The sequence below is a fragment of the Danio aesculapii genome, chromosome 3 (genome assembly GCF_903798145.1).
Source record: "Danio aesculapii chromosome 3, fDanAes4.1, whole genome shotgun sequence".
NCBI classification, from domain to species: domain Eukaryota; kingdom Metazoa; phylum Chordata; class Actinopteri; order Cypriniformes; family Danionidae; genus Danio; species Danio aesculapii.
The window spans coordinates 10,689,773-10,713,271 of record NC_079437.1 but is presented as its reverse complement, the minus strand read 5'-3'; the positions used below and the strand labels follow the sequence as shown (position 1 = coordinate 10,713,271).

The 23,499-nt window shown below is 37.6% G+C and overlaps 2 protein-coding genes across 2 annotated transcripts; both read right to left on the bottom strand.

Annotated features, from left to right (window-relative positions):
* Positions 1-1,305: 1,305 nt before the first annotated feature.
* On the bottom strand, positions 1,306-7,032 carry LOC130220865 (cytochrome P450 2K1-like). The gene is made up of 9 exons (XM_056453120.1): positions 6,814-7,032; positions 6,570-6,732; positions 5,232-5,381; positions 4,990-5,150; positions 4,656-4,835; positions 4,395-4,536; positions 4,126-4,310; positions 3,861-4,002; positions 1,306-2,186 (listed from the first exon to the last, which is right to left on the bottom strand). The coding sequence occupies exons 1-9, from the start codon at positions 7,015-7,017 to the stop codon at positions 2,002-2,004; spliced, it is 1,512 nt and encodes a 503-aa protein (XP_056309095.1). The 5' UTR covers positions 7,018-7,032; the 3' UTR covers positions 1,306-2,001.
* Positions 7,033-13,354: 6,322 nt separating this feature from the next.
* Positions 13,355-21,815, bottom strand: LOC130217931 (cytochrome P450 2K1-like). The gene is made up of 9 exons (XM_056450091.1): positions 21,612-21,815; positions 21,372-21,534; positions 20,322-20,471; positions 20,083-20,243; positions 19,757-19,936; positions 19,515-19,656; positions 19,243-19,427; positions 16,168-16,309; positions 13,355-14,183 (listed from the first exon to the last, which is right to left on the bottom strand). The coding sequence occupies exons 1-9, from the start codon at positions 21,813-21,815 to the stop codon at positions 13,996-13,998; spliced, it is 1,515 nt and encodes a 504-aa protein (XP_056306066.1). The 3' UTR covers positions 13,355-13,995.
* Between the last annotated feature and the right edge of the window lie 1,684 nt (positions 21,816-23,499).

The following is a 23,499-nucleotide window of genomic DNA, read 5'->3' as shown; positions in this document are numbered from 1 at the left end:
TATCGATGCACTATATTATTTTGTACAAATTAGCTTCCCTTCATAATCAAATCAAATACCATAAGCTTCCCTGCCCCCTTAAAACAACTTTTCGGTCTCTTCTCGTCACATGGAATACCTGTCGAGAGTATGGTCATTTCACTTTTACTCGACTACATATTTTCAATCAATTCTATACTTTTACTCCAGTACATTTCCCGGAAGAACATTCATTACTTACTACAAAATGAAACCAAAGGAAAGACTGCAAGTCAGTTTGACCAATCAGTGATCTGCTGCTTTACATAAGTTAGTTTGCGCGTGTGCAATCAAGTGCTCACACAACCTCCACAGTTCATTTCATTTTCTGAGCAAGCCCATGCATGTATTGCTAGCAAGTAATTGATAATAGTGATGGTAAGTTCAGTTCTTTTTCGCAAACCAGCTTTCTGATTCAGTTAATGTCAAAGAACCGCTTAAAAAAACGTATCACTGTTTTTTAAAATTTTTTCAAATGGTTTAGATGGTGCTAGTCACAGCATGCAGGTACTGTTCATGTTGGGTTTCACAACATGCTGAAAATACAGAATATTCCTTCGATAATCAACTACTGGGATGAAGATGAACACTGGGAACCAACGAGCTAAAAAAAAGTGCCTCTTATGATAGTCAAAGAAATATTCCCGTTTAAAAACTCAGTGACCAATTTCATAAAGCACATCGAGGTAAAGTGGTGGTTCAAAAGCCAGCAGTGTTTAATAGTCTTTTACATTTGAAATAAAGCTCTTTTTTTCTAATGTGAATCTTCCTTGTATCATAATTATTTTACCTTTTTAATTCATAGAAAACAAAATGTATGAAAGAGTTCAAACTTAACACTTATCATGCTGCTCAAACAGTACATGTATAAAAATCTGTAAGCACTTCTTCAAAAATAATGTAGTCTTTATTGTTGACAGTGTTTTAGAAAATAACCAAGGCACTTTTTTTATTTACCAAACAACAATAATCAAACTTACAGAAAAGCTATGGTTGTAGCACAAAGATCACACATAACAAGTGGTCAAAATGAGTAGGGAGTGAACGTCCTTGCTTTGAATCACTTTAGCAAATCTGCAGCATCACCACATCACTACTCTCTGAAAAGAAATCACTAGACTCTCAAAGACCAGGGATGGACATCACTAGTCTCACTCGCTGCTTTGCTGCGTTCTTCATACCTCCCAACATTCGGATCATGAAATCCGGGAGATTTTATCCAGGGGTGCGCGTGAAGTGAAAAGCGTGGGGGGCGGGGGGGGGGGGGGGGGGGGGGGGGGGGGGGGGGAGTGTGCGTATAGTGCAGAGCGGGGGGCAGGGTGCGTGCAAACTGAAGAGCGGGGGTGAAAGTGCACTCGAACTGGGAAGCAGGTATGAAGATGGTTGTGCGGTGGGTTCGGTGCGCATGAGAACTGAACCAAAAGTTGAGGCAGGGGCTTGGTTGTAATTCCGGGAGTTTTCCGGGAGACAGAACAATACGGGAGGTGGGAGGAAATGGGTCTGAAATACGGGAGACTCCCGGGAAAAACAGGAGTGTTGGCAGGTATGGTGATCTTAATGATCTCTTCACAGTTCAGTTATAAAGTTGTTACCAGGGATTTTCAATCAGGTTTAGATCAGGACTGTGGTCTGCCATGTCATTGTTTTAATGTTTTCAAGTTCAATTATCTGTGTTACCTGTTTTTCTGTGTGACAAATTCATTGTTGGGCACACTTTGGGTTTGCTACCTCACAGTCATGCATGAGTGTTGGATGAATGCAGGAAGGGAACTGCATGTTGAGTTGGTGAAAAATTCAGTGTAGCTGCAGTGTTGAACCAGTAGCTCATTGAGATTTTCAGTTTATCTTGTGATCATGTGCATTGGTTAAAGACTATGAGCCGTTTCGGGGGGCCCCAAAAAAGTAAAAAAAAGTAAGTGCAGGCATCACATATCTCATATGTACTTGTTTTCTTTTGTCAGGTGCTGATATTTTCTTGGATCATTAGCGTCTGATTGCACACAGTTTGTGTGGAGACGGATTCAACGTGATTCCAACGATTCCTTTGAGATCCAGCTCATCTTCAGACACTCCAGGTGGAGTTGTGAAGCGGTAGCTCTGAAGGAGAGATGTGAAGAACAGGAAGAGCTCCATCCTGGCCAAACTCTCACCCAGACAAACCCTGCGCCCTGAGAAAGAGAGAGGCTGTTGTTAAAATATATAGGTAAGCTCCATGTGGCTTTGAAACCGTACTAAGTAATTTGTTTGCGGTAGCAGTCTAGCACAACTCACGTCAGAAAAACCAAGGAAGCCAATCAAAACAAAGCTGAAGGGGTATTAGTAAAACTCTTCATGACAAAGTTTGTCATGTTTTAGTTTTAAAGGGCACCTATGGTGAAAAATCTTCTTTTAAAGCTGTTTGGACAGACATGTGTGTAGGTATAGTGTATTGACCATCATATTGGGGTGATATAAACACACCCAGTCCTTTTTTTTTTTCAATTTAACAACATAAAAACGGTGGACCAATTGGAGCAGTTTTGAGATCGACCGCAACTTGACGAAAGGAGTGTGGTCCCCCCGCCCACCAATATTGATTGACAGGCGCGCATCACCATATCCTTAGTTTGTTGTTTCACGTCCGCCATTTTCAGCGTGTGAGTCAAAGCGATGTCACTAAAGGAACACCCTTGCTCTATTTTTAGATGTAAGGCTCATTGGGCACAAGATCAACATTCACCACATGATCGCTTAGGTAGGTTTGCAAACGTTTACTATTCATTGCATCTACCTTAAACTTCAGCCGTTTGCATTTCTCGCGGTCACAGAAGCTCCCTGTGATCTTAACTAGGTGCAGATGGAAAGTGCGAGAGCGTTGCCTCACGTCCCTCCATTGGAAATAAAATAACGAACTTGCCTGCAGGTCGTACACCAGAACCGCCGCTCTGCGTGGCGAGACGCTCAGCATCGCGCCACGCAGCGCCATGCATTTCAGAATTCTAAGCATAGGTTTCTATCAGGGTACACACAACGGTGCTTCAAGTCGGCGCCCAGCCGCAATTCGAGACACTTCATATTTCTGCCACGCTACAGAGCGCCATCTGAATGTGCCAGTCTGAGTGTGCCGTGTTGTGGCTCTGGTGCCTCATTCAAAGTTAATTCAGTGTGCGTGGTTATTAGTCTCTGTGTACAAGCTCTGCACTTTAAACTAGCACACAGTAGGCTGTAAAACTATACAAAGACACAAATGATTTGCACTCTCTGCTTGGTCTGTGTCCAAGTCGTACATGTATGGCTGAATGCTGGTCCTCTCATTCATGTTGCTTCTCTCTGTCTGCCTGTCTGTTGCCAAACACAGAGCGGGGGTGCTCTTGCCTCCACCCTCTTGTTACGTTGGGCAGGAAGTCAAAACTAATTTTCATATGAAGCAACACACCCCTAGAACAGCGAGCTGTGTACACACCCCCAAAATTACACTTTTTAACACAATATAATAAAAAAATCTGAACTGCGTTTTGAACTAAACCTAAACTGGCACACTCAGAAGAACCATAATATTATTATTAAATCTTAAAAAAGGGGTAAACTATGTGCCCTTTAACTCTTGGTGAGAAATAAGTAGGGAAACGTTTAATTCAAGATATCGGTTTTCCTATAGAAGTAAAAAGACTGACAGTAATCACGCAGATGCAAACTACAGTAAAGTCTTTATAATGCACTACTCTGAATTGTGAATATTATAGTTTAAGTGAGTCGTTTTATTCATTTGAATCATATGAAGTAAAGAGACATTAATGGAGCCTTTTCAACAGGCTGCAAGACTTTTCAGGACACATTGTTTTCATATTTATGTTTAAGTGTACCTGCAGAAAAGGGCATGAAAGCATCTCTCTTGATGAACTGTCCCTTCTCATCAAGGAAGTGTTCTGGGTAAAAGCTGTTTGGTTTCTCCCATTCACTTTCATCCTTCAGAACAGACGTCAGCAGAGGAACAACTGTAGTTCCCTAGAAAAATGGAGAAAACACCAAAACCTTGATTCGCTAAACATGATTCCAAAATTGCTTGAATTCATCATTTTTTTTTCTCATAAATCCATAAAATAATGTGCATTTGTTCTTCTGGCTGACCTTCTTGATGAAGTATCCATTGAAAGTAATGTCACGGCTAGTTGTGTGTGGAAGATTCAGTGGTACGATGTTGGCAAATCTCTGAATTTCATGAATCACAGCATCTGTATATGGTAATTTCTTCCTGTCTTCCACCACTGGCTGACGTCCACCAATCACTCTGTCAATCTCCTCTTGAACTCGATCTGCAGGTAAATGCAGCAAATATTTAGTGCTTAGGTCTACAATATATTCAATGTTGAGAAATACTTCCCATCTAACTTTTTTACCCTGTATCTGGGGGTACTTGGCCATGAGCATCAGACCCCAGCGCAGAGTCGTTCCTGTGGTGTCAGTACCAGCGACAAACAGATTTGTCACATTCATCATTAGATTTTCATTGTGAAAGTATGAGTCCTTCTTTCCAGATTTCTGTCAAATGCAATGCATATTTGTTCTAAAAATTGATACCAGTTTAATATGGTAAAATAACGTATAATCATCCTATTCAGCTCTTGGTTAAACTGCAAACCCATTGCAAATTGCCGTACCTCATCGCTCAGTTTGTGGATGAGAAAGGAGTCAACAAAGCCTCTGGGGTCATGTGGATTCAGTGTCTCCAGTAGAGCATTGATCAACTTCGTCATCTGTGCTCTGCTCTCGATAATATTTTTTTCAACAAGCCTTTTGCTTTTCAGAAATGGACCCAACCATGGAAACATATTGTAAAGCTAGAAATGCACGTTCAGAGACACAAGAAAGACAGTGACAGAACTGAGTGACAGATATTCTCCAGAAACGTTTTTCAAAAAATTCGATTAAAACTTCTGTAGTACACTTTAAGATCTCTGTGAACAGCCTGCAGTATAGGTTAAATATACTTACAGCCATAGAAACTGATCCACCAACCCGGACATTTTCATTTGCTCTATCAACCATTTCTGTGAATTGAGGGTCTGTGTATTCAAATCTGCTGCCGTACACAATAGACGAGATGATGTTTGAGACAGCGTAGTTCACAGGCTGTGTTGTGTCGAAGGCTTTCCCTGTCAAGAAAAAACAACAAACGTTAGTAAAGTAGATTGTATAAACAGAGCATGACTGTTCGTGTGTGTCTTATGTTGTACCTTCAGACTTATCAAATTCTCCTTTGAGATAATGAATTTCTTCAATGATTTTCTCTTCACTTCCTCTTTTGCCCATCCCAAAGTCCCGCAAGTTGCTGAGAGCAAAGCGTCGCATCTCTTTCCAGTTCTCTCCATTGGAAAAGACAATTCCTGATCCACACACACACACACACACACACACAAAAGATCTTACTGTGAGTCTCAGCAGCAACGCCAGCATAAAAAGACGACTCCATGAGTCGATATGCATAAACTATGTATAATCTAGACCAGAGGTCACCAACCTTGTTGCTAGAGAGCTACCTTCCTGGAGATTTCAGTTGCAACTCTGACCTAACACACCTGTCTGTAATTATCAAGTGCTGCTTCAGGTCCTATTCATTTGCTCAGGTGTGTCAGTACAAGCTGAAGTGTTTGATCAGGGTTAGAGCTGGATTCTGAAGGAAGGTAGCTCTCCAAGAACAGGGTTGGTGACCCCTGATCTAGACTTACTGTGGTTAATCTCTTATTACTAGTGGTGGGCAAAGCGAGGCTTCATGAAACAGTTGAAGCAAATTTGTGAAAGCTTCGAAACATTTCGAAGTCTCTACAGCGAAAATAGCGGTCATGCCAAGATAATGAGTTTGAATCCAGGGTCATGCAGCTATAGACTTAATTTTTTAAATGTTCTATTTTTGTAGCATGTTTTGTTTTAACATTGGTCTGATATCCAAATGAACATTTTGTAAATAAATGTCTTGTTTTGGTCATAAAAAAATATTAAAATACATCAAGTCATCATTTCAGAGTTTTTGTACAAATCAGGATTTGAACTCAAGCCATTTACAACACGGTTACTCTGTCCACTACGCTACATGAGATAAAAGTTTTTTTTCAACCCTGTCAGTCAAACACAGATTCGCCAGGTCACGAAACGCTTCTGAAATGACCCATGCTTTAATTGCTTTATTCATGTACCCTGGTGTTTTGAAACACTTTAGTCACGTGACCTGAATGTTTCGAATTACCTTAGTCACATGGCCTGGATGTTTCGGATCATGTTTCGATGCAGTGTTTTAAAACACTTGCGCTTCGGGATCTCACACTGTCAAAACGTTAGTTTCATGTCAGCTATCCCTACCTATTACTTTAAAACTACTTTTTCACCACATGAAGTTAGGAATCAACATATGCTTCTTGATTTTCACACCAACACCACCATAACATAAGACATAACATAACATTAGGTTTTCCATTGTCTGTCACTAATTTTTCCCATTTGAGCATATTTCATAGAAACTGAAAGCTTGAACAATATCTTTGTTTCACAACATTCATTTGATGCAGAAAAAGTCTTACCATGTTCGTCATTCATTATCCTGAAGCTAGGTCCAATTTCTCGATCACCAAACACTTCTGCAAAGTTCACAAGCGCCTCTTTGACCGTTTTGTATCCAACTAGGACCACCGTTTTTTTGGGCCCCAAAAACACTTGGAATATATTTCCATAGGTTTTGGACAACTGGAGGACACAGAGGAAGAGGTTTACAAGTAAATCTCAAAACGATACGCTACCATTCATTATTATGCATTGAGTTCTCACCTCAAAAAAAGTGTCGAAGGCTCTTGTGAGGTCAAGGGTCAGCAGGTTCCCCACAAGGGGCAGTGGTTTGGGTCCTGGTGGCTCTTTCCCTTCTTTCTGAGATCCAGATCCAGATGAAACTAAATACAAAACCAGTAACAACAGCAAAGCACTGAGCAATGTGCCTGTGCTGGCAAACTGCAGAAGTGACTCAACAACAGCCATTTTCTTTCTGAACTTCTCAACTGATGCACTCAGTATATTTATAGCTGCTATGTGAAGGCTGGACTTTGTTTTATCAAAATGTAAAAAAAAAAAAAAAAGAAATTGCATAGATAGTTGATTACGTACACTTGTATGACACCATGTAGTTAATTATTAACTTCTATCAGCCTGTTAAAACACTAAATAAAATTTGTTGAATTAATACAATTTAATAAATTTTATTAAAGCCATAGAAGTTTTTGTCCAATATTATTGCACATAATTAAAAGAACACTATTTGGTTTATATATGTACTTTATAGTTTGATATTATCTATTTTTCTTAAAGAAATAGTTCACCAAGAAGTTTTATTTACTTAATTTTTAATTTCCCTCAAGTAGTTCCCAACATTCATTAGTTTCTTTATTCTGTGGAACTCAAAAGATATTTTGAAGAAATCTGGAAACCTGTAACCATTGACTTGAATAGTAAGACAAACACATATTATGGAAGTCAATGGTTACAGATTTCCAGCTCTCTTCAAAATATATTTTTTTGTGCTTAACAGAAAAAATTATCTCATAAAGGTTTGAAACAAGTAAAGGGTGAGTAAATGATGAGAGAATTGTCATAGTGAACTTTAATAGACAGCAAATAAGCAGCTCTGAACTGTGACACACAGAGATACTGTGACTTTTCTCATAGTAAACTCCTGCCTTACATTGCGCCAATTGCTTGTTTAGGTGAGCAACAGTAATCTTAATTTGAGTATTTAAATAAATATTGCAACTGTTAAAATTCACAATCCTGATTTTTTTCTAAGTGATTTAACATTTTGCAATGCTGAAATACTATGAATCAAGATTTACAACAAATAGTCAAATCTATCTATTTGAGTTTGAAGAAGCTTGAGACAAGGTGTCCATCTATTATTCTTACTTGGTTACATTTTAAAAGGAAATTGATTGAAATATAAAACACAGAATTCAGTTGTTCTTATCATGTGTGGTATCCTTAAACCATGTGTAATAACTATTTTAAATTGTACCAAAAAGCCCACAACCTTTCTCGAGACGAATTGGTAAACAAAATCACATTAGGATCTGTAAGAACACATAGCTTATGCTCACATAATTGATTTAGTGAGGCACAAACACGATGATAGGCTTAAAAATGTCCACTAGAGATCAGATTTACACTCAAATCACATGTATAGACAATTTATTTTGACAATGTATTCTTTATTTTCAACAGTGTTTTGTAAAACAACCATAAGTGAAGTTTATTTATACTAATTAAACAAATTTTGAGAGGATCACGTCCTTATGAGTAGGGCCAGATGGAATCTGCGGACGTTTTTTGCTATTTCTGCGGAGAATTTTGGTAAAAATCGGCGGATTTCTGCGGAATTATTTTGGGAGTATCATAACTAAAACCCTAATATGTGAAATAAAAAATAATATCTTTTTAACTTTTATTTAATGGTTACAATGCAAAACCAATTAGATTCACTTTAATTGGGAAACAAAGCAAGTCTCTCATATAATATATCTACTAAAAGACAGAAAATATTACTGTACAAACTGCATTGTACATAAAATCAGATGAACATTTTTATATTAGTCAATAATATTACTGTAATTAATAAAAAAATATATAAAATATAGATTTACACACGTTTACTCAAGTAAATAAACAGAATTAATGATGGGCTAAAAATCTCCGGAATTCTGCGTAAAGTTTGCGGAATTCTGCGTTCGCAGATTCCGTGTATGAGTGTGACCATGGCTGGTCCCCCATTAAGGCCACACGGAATTGCGCGTGCAGAATTCCACAGATTTTTAGTCCATCATTAATTCTGTTTATTTACTTGAGTAAATGTGTGTAAATCTATATTTATTCAGTTTTTAAATTAATTACAGTAATATTATTGACTAATGTAAAAATATTCATTGCTTGCTTTGTTCACCAAATAAAGTGAATCTAATTGGATTTGCATTTTAAACATTAAATAAAAGGTAAAAAGGTATTACTTTTTATTTCACATATTAAGGTTTACGTTATGATACTCCCAAAATAATTATGCAGAAATCCGCAGATTTTTAGCAAAGCATTTTTATTCTCAGCAGAAATAGCAAAAAACATCCTCAGATTCTGTCTGGCCATTAGCAATCACATGATATATCAATGATGAATCCAAATGCCTGATTTCCTTACTTTAGCCATCTTCGTCTTGAAGAATCGCCCCATCCACCCTGACTCCTTCCTCTTTTTCTTAATCCAGTGGAGTTCTCCAGACCTACCTGAGCTCAGACTCCCCTCTCACCCGATGAGGGAGCCCTGGGTTCAAGGATCTTTCGAGCCCAGGGTTCTCTCCCGAGACAGAATGTCAGACTCGCTCTTACTTATCAATCATCAGCTAAGTGTGAACTCTAGAAATTAATAAATAATTATGAGATTAATAATGAAAAACACTTTTAGAAACAAAAGTTGGTGACATAATATTCAATAATGTGAAATAACTCAGCCTGTAGAAGTCATAATGATGATGTAAAAAGTAACATTAGATAAAAAGACAAGATTTCATTTAAACGACAACATCCTGTCTGTTATTTTTTAATGTTTTTTTGCAAATGCTCTGTAAAAGAGTGTTCACACTTCACAGCCGCACATCAGGAGGTGCGGGAGGTCATTAACTTGCTCAATTTACATCAGAACAGCTTTTAATTTCTCCAAACACAGTAAAATTTGTTAATGATTTGTACATTTTCACTTGTTACTGGTTTTTACTTTTAGTTTTATAAAAAAAAAAAAGGTGAAGTGGTTGGTTACAGAGTTTGCTCATTAGCCCCTTTCACACATTCAGACCTTTCCGGAAAATTACCAGCAATTTTCCGGAAAGGTCTGTATGTGTGAACAGGCCCTTTTTGAAAATACCACTGAATTCATTCCGGCAATTTTCCGGAAAGAATAGTTGCTGCGATGTGTGAACGCAGAAGGAAAATTGTGGAAAGAGCGCATTCACGTTTCAAATGCACTGACGTGAGACGTCCAGCCAATCAGAACACTCAGACGCATTCACATCCATGCTGTTTATGAAAATAAAAGCCTTGAAATGTTTTTCCAGACACAGTTAGCTGCTAGATGTTAGTCAGATAACGTTTGTTCCCTCCTAATGCCAACTGTGTAAATAATTATCGATAAAATGCTTATGATAAACCGCTGTTTGTTTACCTTCAAGCTTTGCTTCAGTTCTTGACGCGTGCTCCAGTGAGCGCCAGCACACACACATATTATGTACATCTCGACATGCGAAAGTGTTCAAAGTTGTTCACAATACTCATCCATCAACTGAATTTGTAATGTAGTCAAAAGTGTAAACATTTAGCTGCGGTTAGCGCTTCTGCCTTTGGATGTCTCTGGGACAAAAGCAGGTGCATGAATGCTAAAGCTTTAGATAAAAGTAAAACCATCAACAAAAGCCTGACCCATTCTATGTTTACAAATACAAGCGCAGCCGTTTAAAGGCCATTTCTGGTTAATGATGTCAGGATTTACCTGTATTTTGGAATGGATGTGTGAATGGTCTTTTCCAAAAAATTCCCGAACGTTCTTGCCTGTGTGAACAGCACTTTTTTATTTTACCAGTAAAGACATGATATTTACTGGTATCACTGTGTGAAAGGGGCTATTATTAACATATATACATTCAAGGAGTAAAAGAGATCATAAAACGGAAGATTTTTACCCTGATTTGCAAGTTAACAAGTTTACCGATAGATCGGGCCATGATCATGGGGAAAATCAGCCTGATCTCACGAGAAAACGTAAGTATTTTACGTTTTGACAGTTTAGTGGCTAATTCGTACGAGTTCAGTCGTACGAAATTGTACGATTTTAAAAAGGAGGCGTGGCACCTAACCCCACCCCTAAACCCAACCGTCATTGGCGAATGAGCAAATCGTACTAAATTGTACGAATTAGATCGTACGAATTAGCCACAAAATCTAAAAGTTACGAATTGCCGTGAGATTGTGTTGGGAAAATCAGCACGTGATCAGTGCTCGGCAGTGTTTATGTGTACTTATCAAACTACTGAACAACTTGTCAAAAAGGCTCGCTGACACATTACAGTCAAATCAGTCAATAGGTGCGTTCGACTTGAACCATGGCTGCAGCCGGTGATCAACAAGATTAGCAGAGAGCAGGCGGGGGCGCAGTTGAAAACGGAGCCGGACAGCCGGACACTTCGGGGCTCAAAGTTGCGGCAGTCATGATAACCGATCACGTCATGATGGCATTCATCCTTATTTTATTTTTTTTTTTTATTTATAACAACAAAAGATTTACAGTACGAATATAACAGAATACAGTCTCTACAAACTAGCTCATTTTTGAATTATGAATTAAATATATAACAACCGCATGAGAGAAATAAGGGGAAACGAGAGGGTAATATAAACAAAAACGAATAAACCTATTAAATACAAAGCAATAAGCACAAATTCTAGGAGTTTAAACATCACTCTTTAGGCTAATACTTCTTGTTTGCATATGCTAAAAAGGGGTTTGCATTTATTTACATTTATAGATATAAAACTTTCCAATATATTTTAGTGTAAAACCCAAAACAAGGTGTTTTGATTAAGTCTTAAACAATGATTATTTTGGATAATGAAAGCATTTTTTAAAAAGCACTTTAATCCAAAAGATTGAACAAAAGGACTGTAATAAATGAGCTACACTTTAAGTACAAATTTCCCAGAAAGAGCAGCTACATCATTGTCACTTCTGCATACGCGGCTTGACAGAAAAAATATTTTATCTCATATATTTTTATATTTAATAAAATATTTGGTAACACTTTATAATAACTACACACCATAAATCATTTACTGAGCATTAGCATCTAGTGAGTTCATTATCTGTTAAGCATTAATTCTATATTAATAAACGTTAGTAAGCAGTTTATAACTGCAGCTACAAATGCTGTATTCTTGACTTACAACCACTTTTATAATGTGCTTATTAATTGTAATTTTATATTTGTTAATGATTTATTTTTCATTACTAAATTAAGTATCGTATTATTTACAAACCATTTGTATTTAACAGTAGTTGGTGGTTTTTAAGATCATTCAGAATGAGTTAGTAAATTATTAATAAACTATTGAAATCAACGTTTAAACTGTATATCTTATTAATTAGGCATATAGTAATAGTTACCATGCATGTTAATAAATGCTTTATTAACTCGACTTCATGCAGTTTTGTGAGCTAATCTAAAGTGAGGACTATTTACGCTTTATAAATCCCTTATAAATGACAAGTAAAGGCTTGGTATGAAATGAACAGTAAGTTTTGCAATCTTGTCTAAAATGTAAAATTACTGTAAAGTTTAAACATTGCTGAATAACACGTGTCAAAATATAACATCAAATTTGATAGAACAACAACAATATAAAAATGTAACAATATAATAGGATGCAGTGTTTAAACTGTACAGTGATTCTATTTTAGATAAGGTTACAAGGATTTATTTTTCATTTGAAGTACAGTATCATTTATGTATCTTCAAATGAATAGGATTGAACGTTGTTTATGTTCGTTTTTCCTGTTTAGAATATAACTGAGCCTTTAATTGCCATTTATAAGGGATTTATAATGCATAAATAGTCCTCACTTATGATTAGCTTACAAAACTGGATGAAGTTGATTTAATAAAGCATTTATTAACATACAAATTAACTATTAGTATACGCCTGAAAAATAAGATTTATAAATGCTAATTTGAATAGTTAATTAATCATTTACTAACTTTATCATTTACTAAACAAACACACTCAACTATGCTTAAATAACTGGTTTGTAAATAATGAAATACTAAATTTAGTAATAAAAAATAAATCATTAACAAAGCATGAAAACAATTATTAAGCACATAATAGATGTACTTTTAAGTCAAGAATACAGCATTTGTAGCTGCAGTTATAAACTGCTTACTAACATTAATGTAGAATTAATGCTTAACAGATAATGAATTCACTATTTACTAATGCTTAATAAATGGTTCATAGTGTGTAGTTATTATAAAGTGTTACCAAATATTTTTTTAACTTAATTTGTAAAGAATCAGTGATGCTGATTATTTTATTAAAAGTCTATAAGACTTGAGTTAATATTTAGTTTATTTACTAAAATATATCATTTAAATCATTTATGGAGCTGAACGCAGTAAATAGTTTGTTTAAAAAAGCTAAATAAACGTATGCAAACAATCTAGTCAATATAAACTAATTATTTGACAAAATATGATACTACATTAACATATTTGTAGTCTTTTGATAAGCATGATATATACAAGATAGAGAGGGAATGTCTGTTTGTTTTGAAATTTGGGAGACGGAACTTGTCCAGTAATAAACCTGAAACACACGTAGTTGTTGTCATGCTGTGAACTCATCCAATCGTGTAATATCGTCATCGCAGCTCCTGCAGTCGCACTTCAGATGCTGCTCCGGCTGAATCAGTCGTCTGATCTCGGAGCGCTGTCGCGATACTTTGATGCCACATGTGACAGTCATGTGACAGTCAGCATCAATCCAGACAAAATTTTTAACTAGCATGCACCACTTTAAGACAGATTTCGATCGATCTGCGCAGCTCTGCATGAAGTCAAACGCACCTCTTATCTAGCATGTCTGTCAGCTGAACCATGCAGATAAACGAGTGTTCGATCCGCTGAGATATGCTCCCATTCAGGAAGATTTCAAATGCTGTGTCAGTGATGTCATCATCACACAGCAGCCAATAGTGTTCTGTTCTTTCTGGTGACTCCGCCCTCTATTGGATGTGGTTTCGGAGCTGTTGGGTGACAGAGTTGTGGTTCATTTCCATAGTGTTGCATTGTTTGAAAAAACACAGATTTAATAGACAAAATCAAGTCATGTAGTCTGAAGGGTGTGTGAACAAGACTTCGGCTGCTGATATTTTCTTGGATCAGGAGCGTCTGATTGCACACAGCTTGTGTGGAGACGGATTCAACGTGATTCCAACAATTCCTATGAGATCTAGCTCATTCTCAGACACTCCAGGTGGAGTTGTGAAGCGGTAGCTCTGAAGGAGAGACGTGAAGAACAGGAAGAGCTCCATCCTAGCCAAACTCTCTCCCAGACAAACCCTGCGCCCTGAGAAAGAGAGAGGCTGTTGTTGAAATATCTAGGTAGACTCCATGTGGCTTTGAAAATGCACTTAATTGTTTCTGCTGCTCTATTTGTTTGCTCTAGCAGTCTAGCACCACCCATCAATGTCAGAATGACTGAAGAAGCCAATCAAATCAAAGAAGGCAAGACTTTACAGTTCATATGAGCTGATTCAGTTTTAACTCTAAATGAGAGATTTAAGTAGCTAAACATTTATTACTAGATCATGGATTTGCTAAAGAAAAAAGATCAACAGTAATTGTGCAGTGATGCAAACTACTGTTTCAAGAGTTCACACTTACTGATGATTGATTATAAAGCTTGTTTGGCATGTTATCCCGGGAGAGAGCCCTGAGCTCATAAGATCATCGAGCCTGGGGCTCCCTCCCATTTGCAAGGCGAGAGGGGAGTTTGAGGTCAGGTAGATCTCGAGAACTCCCCTGCTGTAGTAGCTAATGTACAGATAGTGATTGCTCTTAAGAGATAACTATTACTAAGTGTATGTCTATGGTGCCGATTTGGATTAGTCAATTCACTTAAGTTGCATGTTTTTGGATGGTGGGAGGAGACCAGGGGGCCCGGGGGAAACTCACGCGAGCAAGGGAAGAACGGGCAAATTTCGCACAGAAACGTCGGCTGGCTTTGTAATGACTAAAACCAAAGACGTTCTTGCTGTGAGGCAACAGTGCTAACCACTGGGCCACCGTGCCACCCATCTTGGAAAGAAGGAGGAGTAGGGGTGGAAGGGGGGATTCTTCAAAACGAAGATGACTGTGGTATGAAACCTAGGGCATTTATAGTGGCTTATGAGTCATCTGATTGGTGAATCATAAATTGGATAATGCGAGGCCAGCCGCAAGCAATCATAAGCACCTGATCCTCTCGAAATTAGTTTATAAATAGACTTCACAAAGTTTTTATAATACACCACTTTAAATTGAAATGTTGTTAAAAAATTGGCATGAAAAAGAAGTTAACAATGTCCTTCATTTACTCGTGACGTAGACCTGATTGATCTGAAATGAGAAAAAAAATGTTGGACGGTGCTTGATTTTGTCCTTGGGGTGTTGAAAGAAGAGTGTTGCTAACAAAATGGAGGAAGGCATTTTGTACTCTGCTATGGAAGATCCTGAGTATGTTTTCGAATGCCTGATGATAACGAGAATGAGGAACTAAATTTTAGAGTAAATCGTATCATATTTGTTCAAATCATAGTTAATTATCAACAATAAGACAAATATCACTTAAGTAGCCTATAACAAAAGCATGAGAGAAATGAGGGGAAAACAAGAGGGCACATGAAAAGAAAATAAATATCCATAAATAGACCTATTGAACACAAAGCAATAATTGCCTATGTAATTATTGCTGCTGTTGGACAACATAATGTACTTTTGCTGCTTTTTTTAAACGATAATGCAGTTTATTTGTAAGAATAGTGCCTATTTTAAAATATTTATAATTTCTGAGAGACAGCGCGTCGGCGTCCATTAGCCAAAGACAGTTGACATTGTCTATCCACAAGATAGTGCCAGGACCGCATAATAAGCCCTTGCTTAGAAGATTAAAACAGCGTAATTTCTAATTACAGTTGATCAAATCATTATTAAACTGGTAAGCGATGTTCTAAGTCGATCTCTCTTTTTTGTATGTTGCAGTGCTGTATTTTTACCGATTTACTCGCATATCAGGAATGTCTGTTGTGTTGACAGAAAGAAAGAAGAAATGCCCCCATGTGTTTAGCGCTTTTCCTTATCGCAAACACAACAGCAGTCTGGTTGTGATTGCGCTGTTTTTTTCTGGGTTAATTATCGTGATATCCCGATTGCCACAGAGAAATACATATATATATATATGTATATTTACACACACACGTGTGTGTTTGTGTGTGTGTACATATATATGTGTATACATATACAAATTAGACACATTTTGAACACATTGTTTTCATGTTCACTTTTAACTTTACCTGCAGAAAAGGGCATGAAAGCATCTCTCTTGATGAACTGACCCTTCTCATCAAGGAAGTGTTCTGGGTAAAAGCTGTTTGGTTTCTCCCATTCACTTTCATCCTTCAGAACAGACGTCAGCAGAGGAATAACAGTGGTCCCCTAGAAAATTGGAGAAAAGATCAAAATCTTCATGACCTGAACATGATCTTCTCTAGGATATATATATATATATATACACACATTGCATCTGGATAATATTCACAATTTTTCACTTTTTTATGTTATGTTACAGCCTTATTCCAAAATTTCCTAAATTCATTACGTTCTTCAAACTATACCCTGAAATATGTTGATTTGAAATCTTAACAATTTAAAGAAAAAAATTATCTCATGTCCTTAAGTATTCACAGCCTTTACCATCAGCTCAGCTGCCTCTTGTTTCCACTGATTATCTTTCAATTTCTAAAACCCAACTGGAGTCTACCTGTTGTAAATTCATTCAGTTGGACATGCTTTGGAAAGGTACACGTCTGTCTAAGGCTCCACAGTTAACAGTGCATATCAGAGCACAAACCAAGCCATAAAGTTCAAGGAATGGGTCACTGTATATGCACAGCAAGCATTTTCCAGTCAGCGATAAACTTCTGGCGAAAGGTTTAAGTGATTATTTTCAAATTCATAAGGTTTATTTTACAGCATCGTTAATGTAATTTAATTAAAACATAATCCATAATCAGACTTAAGCATTCATTTAGTTGTTCAAGTGTAAAATAAGATGAATTTAAATCATCTTTAAATGCAAGGAGAGCGCTCAAACTGCATTGAAAATATTTAAAACAAATTTTAAACACATGCCGCAAAACAATTGAATGTAGTCCTGTAGTACAATTGGTGATCGAACAATAATACGAAAAAAATCCTTACAATATTTAAAGAACCTCTATTTTGCATTATAAAAGGTCATATTTTGGTTATGGGGGTCTCCGCAGGGTCAAAAAACACTTTTATTGTCTTATAATATACATTTATTTTTGCCTAATTATCCCAGCGACTCCCATATGGTTTGTTCAGCGATTTATTTGTTCCCAAACCCCTCGTTAGCGCGAAGCTAAGCTGCACTGATTGGACTGATGATCCAGTCTGTTGTGATTGGTCGACTGCGTTCAGCATGAGACAGAGAGAAACGCCCACCACAGCTATGAAGTAGCAGAGAGTGTGTGTGAGCCCAATGCTGGAATGCATTAAAGCAATGCAGTTAAACACCAGCATATTGCTCTACTCTTAAACCTAACCTCAAGTAAAAACGACACACATTCAGTATTAATCCTCACAGTTTTCAAAACTATTTTGAAAATTGACCACATGTGAGAAACAGCTGAAGGTGGCTATAGGAAAGGCAAACGGCAGAGGATCACGAGTTCAGAAATGCATTTATATCGGTAAAGGAAGAAGCACGCGTCACGTTTTCAACATGGTTGTGGACACAATATGTGAATAGCACTATACAGATTTACCTGAGAGATACAGTACAAGCCGCGCTGGGCCATTACAACTTATAACACACAATTAAATTCACATTTTGTAAACTACACAAAACGATGCAACAGTTTTAATCACACTTACATGTTATGATCTGGAGGAAGAAGAAACTGGTCCATTTGAACTGTAACAGTTACTGATAATGTCCCTGTCAAAGTCTGACAAAATCCCATACATTAGTAGTCTCTGCTGCTTCTTCCTTTAATTCAAAACAGCCGACAAATCCCATGTTGCAGCATAGGTTATTGTATCAAAAAAAAAAATGACAGGAACAAACACAGCACTAGGTTGGCTATACCACGGTGTTGTTGTAAAAAATGAACTTTAACCCTTTATTCCCTGCAGCCAACTCTCCATCTGTCAGTGATCTTTATCTTCGCGTTCTGATCATTGCCGTGATACCCAACGCCTCCGCTAGTGTCTGAAGAGAAAGGCGCGTTCACGTTTTACCGGATATGGAACTACATATTTAATGATGAACCTTATCGATGTCGACACGTTCAAGCAAAAGATTCAAACCCAACCTGAATCATTTATTCGACTCAGAGTCGACTATTTTGTTAAAGAATGAGTAGTATTTAAACACGGTGCACTTTCAGATTTAATCCTCAGCTGGATGTTTTCATTCACTTAGTGCTGTGTTACACACTGCATACAAGGTCATTTTCAAAAACCAATGATAGGAGCTCTTTAACACACAAAAAAAGATGAGCGTTAGCTAAAGCAAAATTAACAAAAGTCTAACCAAAATGAAACCTAACCTCTAAACTATCAACAAAATAAATAATAATTAAAAAAAATCTTCAGTGTATTTGACACCCGACCTAAACTAACTACACTAAAAGGGGCAAAACACCCCAATCCTACTCTAAGAAAAACACAAACTCTAATTCCAAAACAAATAAAGTATTGAATATTTGAAAAATAAATGAAATAAATCACAAGATGTGTCTTTTAACAGGGCACATAACACTGAAATTCAAACATAGGCCTCAATCTACTCTTTGACACAGAATCCGGGACAGATATTACTAGATCACTAACTAAAGAACAATTTTGTAAATCAGACACTTAAAACGCCCAAAATTAAGTCAAGTTTCATCTGAAGCTCAAGAAAATGACCGTAGACCATATTGGAGCATGCACCATGCACCATGCAATGGTTTCAATTTAAATGCAGCTGGCACAGCAGAGTATTGGCCAGACTAAAGCCCAGACTTTAACCCAATTAAACCTCTCTGGAGAGATCTGAAAATGGCTGTGCACCAAAACTTCCCATCCAACCTGATGGAGCTTGAGAAACACTGCAGAGAATAATGGGAGAAACTGCCCAAAATGTGTGTGCCAAGCTTGTAGCATCATACTCAAAAACAGTGGATGCTGTAATTAGTGCCAAAGGCCTATCATAAACTATTGAGCAAAGGCATATGGCGTATTTGTAGAATTCTGAAGAAAAGTATTAATTCAATACACTTTGAAATAAGGCAGTAACATAAAATGTTGAAGAACTAAGAATACATTCGGGATAGACTGTTTTTGTTCCTCTGGCTGACCTTCTTGATGAAGTATCCATTGAAGGTAACGTCACAGCTAGTTTTATGTGGAAGACTCAACGGCACTACGTTGGCCAATCTCTGAATTTCATGAATCACAGCATCTGTATATGGTAATTTCTTCCTGTCTTCCACCACTGGCTGACGTCCGCCAATCACTCTGTCAATCTCCTCTTGAACTCGATCTGCAGACAAATCCAACACATATTTGGTGCTTTGGTCTACAATGTATTCAATATTGAGGGAAAACTCTTGATAATAACTGTTTTTACCCTGTATCTGGGGGTATTTGGCCATGAGCATCAGACCCCAGCGCAGAGTTGTTCCTGTGGTGTCAGTACCAGCGACAAACAGATTTCCCACAGTCATTGTCAGATTCTTCTCATGAAAGTATGAGTGCTTCTTTCCAGATTCCTATCAAATGCAATCCACAAAATGCATAGAAATTACTTCAATAAAATAATACTCCAAACCGGATTATTTTTGTAAAAGGTATCGTTGCAAATTTCCATACCTCATCGCTCAGTTTGCGGATGAGAAAGGAGTCAACAAAGCCTCTGGGGTCATGTGGATTCAGAGTCTCCAGTAGAGCATTGATTAACTTTGTTATCTGCGTTCTTCTTTGGATAATATTATTTACAACAACCTTGCTGTTTTTCAGAAATGGACCCAACCAGGGAAATATATTGTAAAGCTAGAAATACAAATTTAGAGACACAAGAAAGACTGACTGGTGTTCTCTAGATATGTACTATCAAAAAATCATTTTAGGTCATTAACAATGAGATCTGTGGACGTCCCCACTGAAAGAGTTCTAGTTAACATGTAGATTAAATTTACCAACAAAGAAATTGATCCCCGAAGACGAAGATTTTCATTTGCTCTATCAACCATTTCTGTGAATCGAGGGTCTGTGTATTCAAATCTGCTGCCGTACACAATAGACGAGATGATGTTTGACACAGCGTAGTTCACAGGCTGTGTTGTGTCAAAGGGTTTCCCTGTCAAGAAAAACCCCAATGGATCTTATAAAACGAGAGCATGTTTTTAGATGTGCATTTACGTGTCTTAATTTGTACCTTCAAACTTATCGAATTCTCCTTTGACGTAATGAATTTCTTCAATGATTTTCTCTTCACTTCCTCTTTTGCCCATTCCAAAGTCCCGCAGGTTGCTGAGAGCAAAGCGTCGCATCTCTTTCCAGTTCTCTCCATTGGAAAAGAGGATTCCTGATCCACACAAAATCTTACTTCTAGTTTCAGCAACAATACCAGCAGAAAAGGAATGACTTCAAGTGTTAGGGTGCTTTCACATCTGTGGCTCGGTTCATTTGGTCCGGACCAAGGGCAACAAATGATACATGGTAGCATTTCTCTGCCGTAGAGGTCTTTTTCACACTGATTGCTTTGGTCAGAACCAATTGAAAAGAACCAAAATGCAGTCATGTGACAAAATCCACATCACTCATTGGCCAGATGTTAATGAACGCATTTCCTAAACTGCTTTTCGATTGGTCAGAATTAACATGTGGGAAAATGCCAATGGAACTCCCTCAAGTAAACAAACCGGCAGACACAAAATGTTGCTGCACTGGCTGAATGTATCCCTGGTCATAGTATACTTTATAGTTTGTATAGATCACTGCCATTGCAAACGGCAAAGGCATTAGGAGAAGGCGTGAATTAATTAAGCTAAACTGCGACATGGTCATCTTCTGGAAATATTACCAACTCGAGTGCAATTGCGACATTCACACCTGCCCAGACGAACCGCACCGAGAGGGAAAACGAACTCTAGTGCGATTCAACCAAACTAAATAATGCAGCTGTGAAAGCACCCTTAGACACACATTATCCTTCAGCTTCTGGGACATTTAATGTGTCTGTTTGGTTGTACAGGTTAACAACTAACTGGTCTTTTAAAAAATACTAGGTTTTATGTTTACTTAAAGGTTTTTCACTGTTAAAGTGTCCAAATCTTATTTAGAGACATTTCTGTCAAAGTTTTGAGCACATTTCACTGGCCTGAAGAGGCCATGAGAGCCTGAAAGCTTGTACAACATATTTGTTTTGCAACATGTCTTGCATTTATTACTTGTACATTTATTTGAGATAGAAAAATAGTCGTACCATGTTCGTCGTTCTTCGTCCTGAAACCAGGTCCAATTTCTCGATCACCAAACGCTTCTGCGTAGTTCACAAGTGCTTCTTTGACCGTTTTGTATCCAACTAGGACTACAGTTTTTCTGGGCCCCAAAAACACTTGGAATACATTTCCATAGGTTTTTGACAGCTGGAGCACACAGAGGACACTTACAAACAAATTTCAAAATTGTACATTAGTGTTCATATTATGCATTGAGTTCTCACCTTAAAATAAGTGTCAAAGGGCCTTGTGAGGTCAATGATCAGTAGATTCCCCAGCAGCGGCAGTGGTTTGGGTCCTGGTGGCTTTTTTCCTTTTTTCTGATATCTGGATTCAGGTGAAACTAAATACCAAACCAGTAACAACAGCAAAGCACTGAGCAATGCGCCTGTGCTGGCAACCTGCAGAAGTGACTCAACAACAGCCATTTTCCTTCTTAGCATCTCACCTGATGCTCGTAGCTTTATAGCTATTGGTGAAGGAGGGATCTTGTCTGTTTGTTAACAAATGTTAACAAAAATAATCCATGTGAATAGAGGGCTGCCATAAGCAAGTATTTGACAGCCTCTGACAAATCGTTAACCTTCTTCAACAAATTTAGACATTTGGTTCACGAAGGACATCCAGTGCAAAACATTGCCAAATCTAACAAGGTGAATTATTAGTCATATAAATTCTGCATTGAGGCCTGTGTTAACCACAGCCAGCTGAAATTGGGCCACTGTTTGCCAAAAAAGGAGAGGAGGATAGGATGTGATAAATGAGGCATGAAGTTTAGTGGGTGTGAGGGAAGAGGATGCAGTGGAGAAGACTCGGGATCTACTCATGCTTTGTTTTCTTTAACCCATGCCAATCATATAGTGACTGTGCAAACTGAAGAAGACTAAAATTATTTCTCGATACAAGAGCAATTTCATCATCATTCATCTGACTTAATACTTTCATTGGCCAATCATATTGACCTGAGAAAGCAAATGTAGCCACTGCTGCAATAGTAAGAACTGTGCCTGTCCCCAGTAGAATAATCAGTGTTGGCTGGTTGAGATTGGCATTGCTTCATGTGTCTCCACAGCTCCTGTCGTACAAACATTCCCTTGCGATATTAGCTAAATGTATTATTTTTGTGTGCTAAACCTTTCTATTAAACTGCCTGTTTTACTTTTATGATGCCTTCTCCATTTCCTAAAATTGTTCTGATTTAAGTTCTGTTTCTGCTTCTAGCTACTCCAGTTTCCATTTCTTAGATCGTACAGGTAAACTAAGTGCTTTAACTATCCCCATATCTTCATTAGCATGGACTTCTTGGAAGTGTCTTGCTATTTTGCACTGTAGCTCTTCTCAACCAAAACAAAAAGGTTGTCCTGCTTTAGCTAGAGTATTTGTTGAGAAGCTCCATGTTTTGGTTGATGTGTTGTATATTACTGTGCAGTCCATGGATCATGAATTATCATTTGTTGGAGCTGGTATCTCATCTAGTGCAGTGTTTCCTCTAGGATTTTTTCCAGCTGTGGCGGCAGCCTTTTACACAGATCCATCAACTATCAATGGCGTTATTTCAATGATAAATGTCATGAGCGCAGTATTACAAGTCGAGATCGCATTTATGTAATACAAGCATGGGATTTACTCTGTTCGCGCTTCTTGTGCACCCTCAAATATTCGCTTCTCAAGTGCAAATTTTCTTGTGCGCTCTTAAATAAACGCTGCTGAAGTGCGATTACGTGCCTTTATGTAACGGATATGCCTCTGACATTTATTAGATTTGCTAGGAATATTTATGAATGTCTCCAATAGACCTACAGAGCAGCATTAATGCATCCTGAAGCAAAGTGAAACGGTTATAAACTCCAGCAGTCATTGCAAGCAAAACCATAGACCTTTATCTATAAAGTATATTTATATAAATTGTGTTCATCTTAACTGAAACCTGTTTTTGCTAGCCTTTTTCGTGTTTGCTAGCCTCACGCATCATACACCATCAGTCAGTCAGTCAGCATGTCACCTTAAAGGCTTAAACAAAGAACGCACAGCACTACTATGATTACAGAAAAGTTCACGCTGTTATAATTCACTTACCTTTTAATACATTTTGGTGCGATTACACCTGCTATT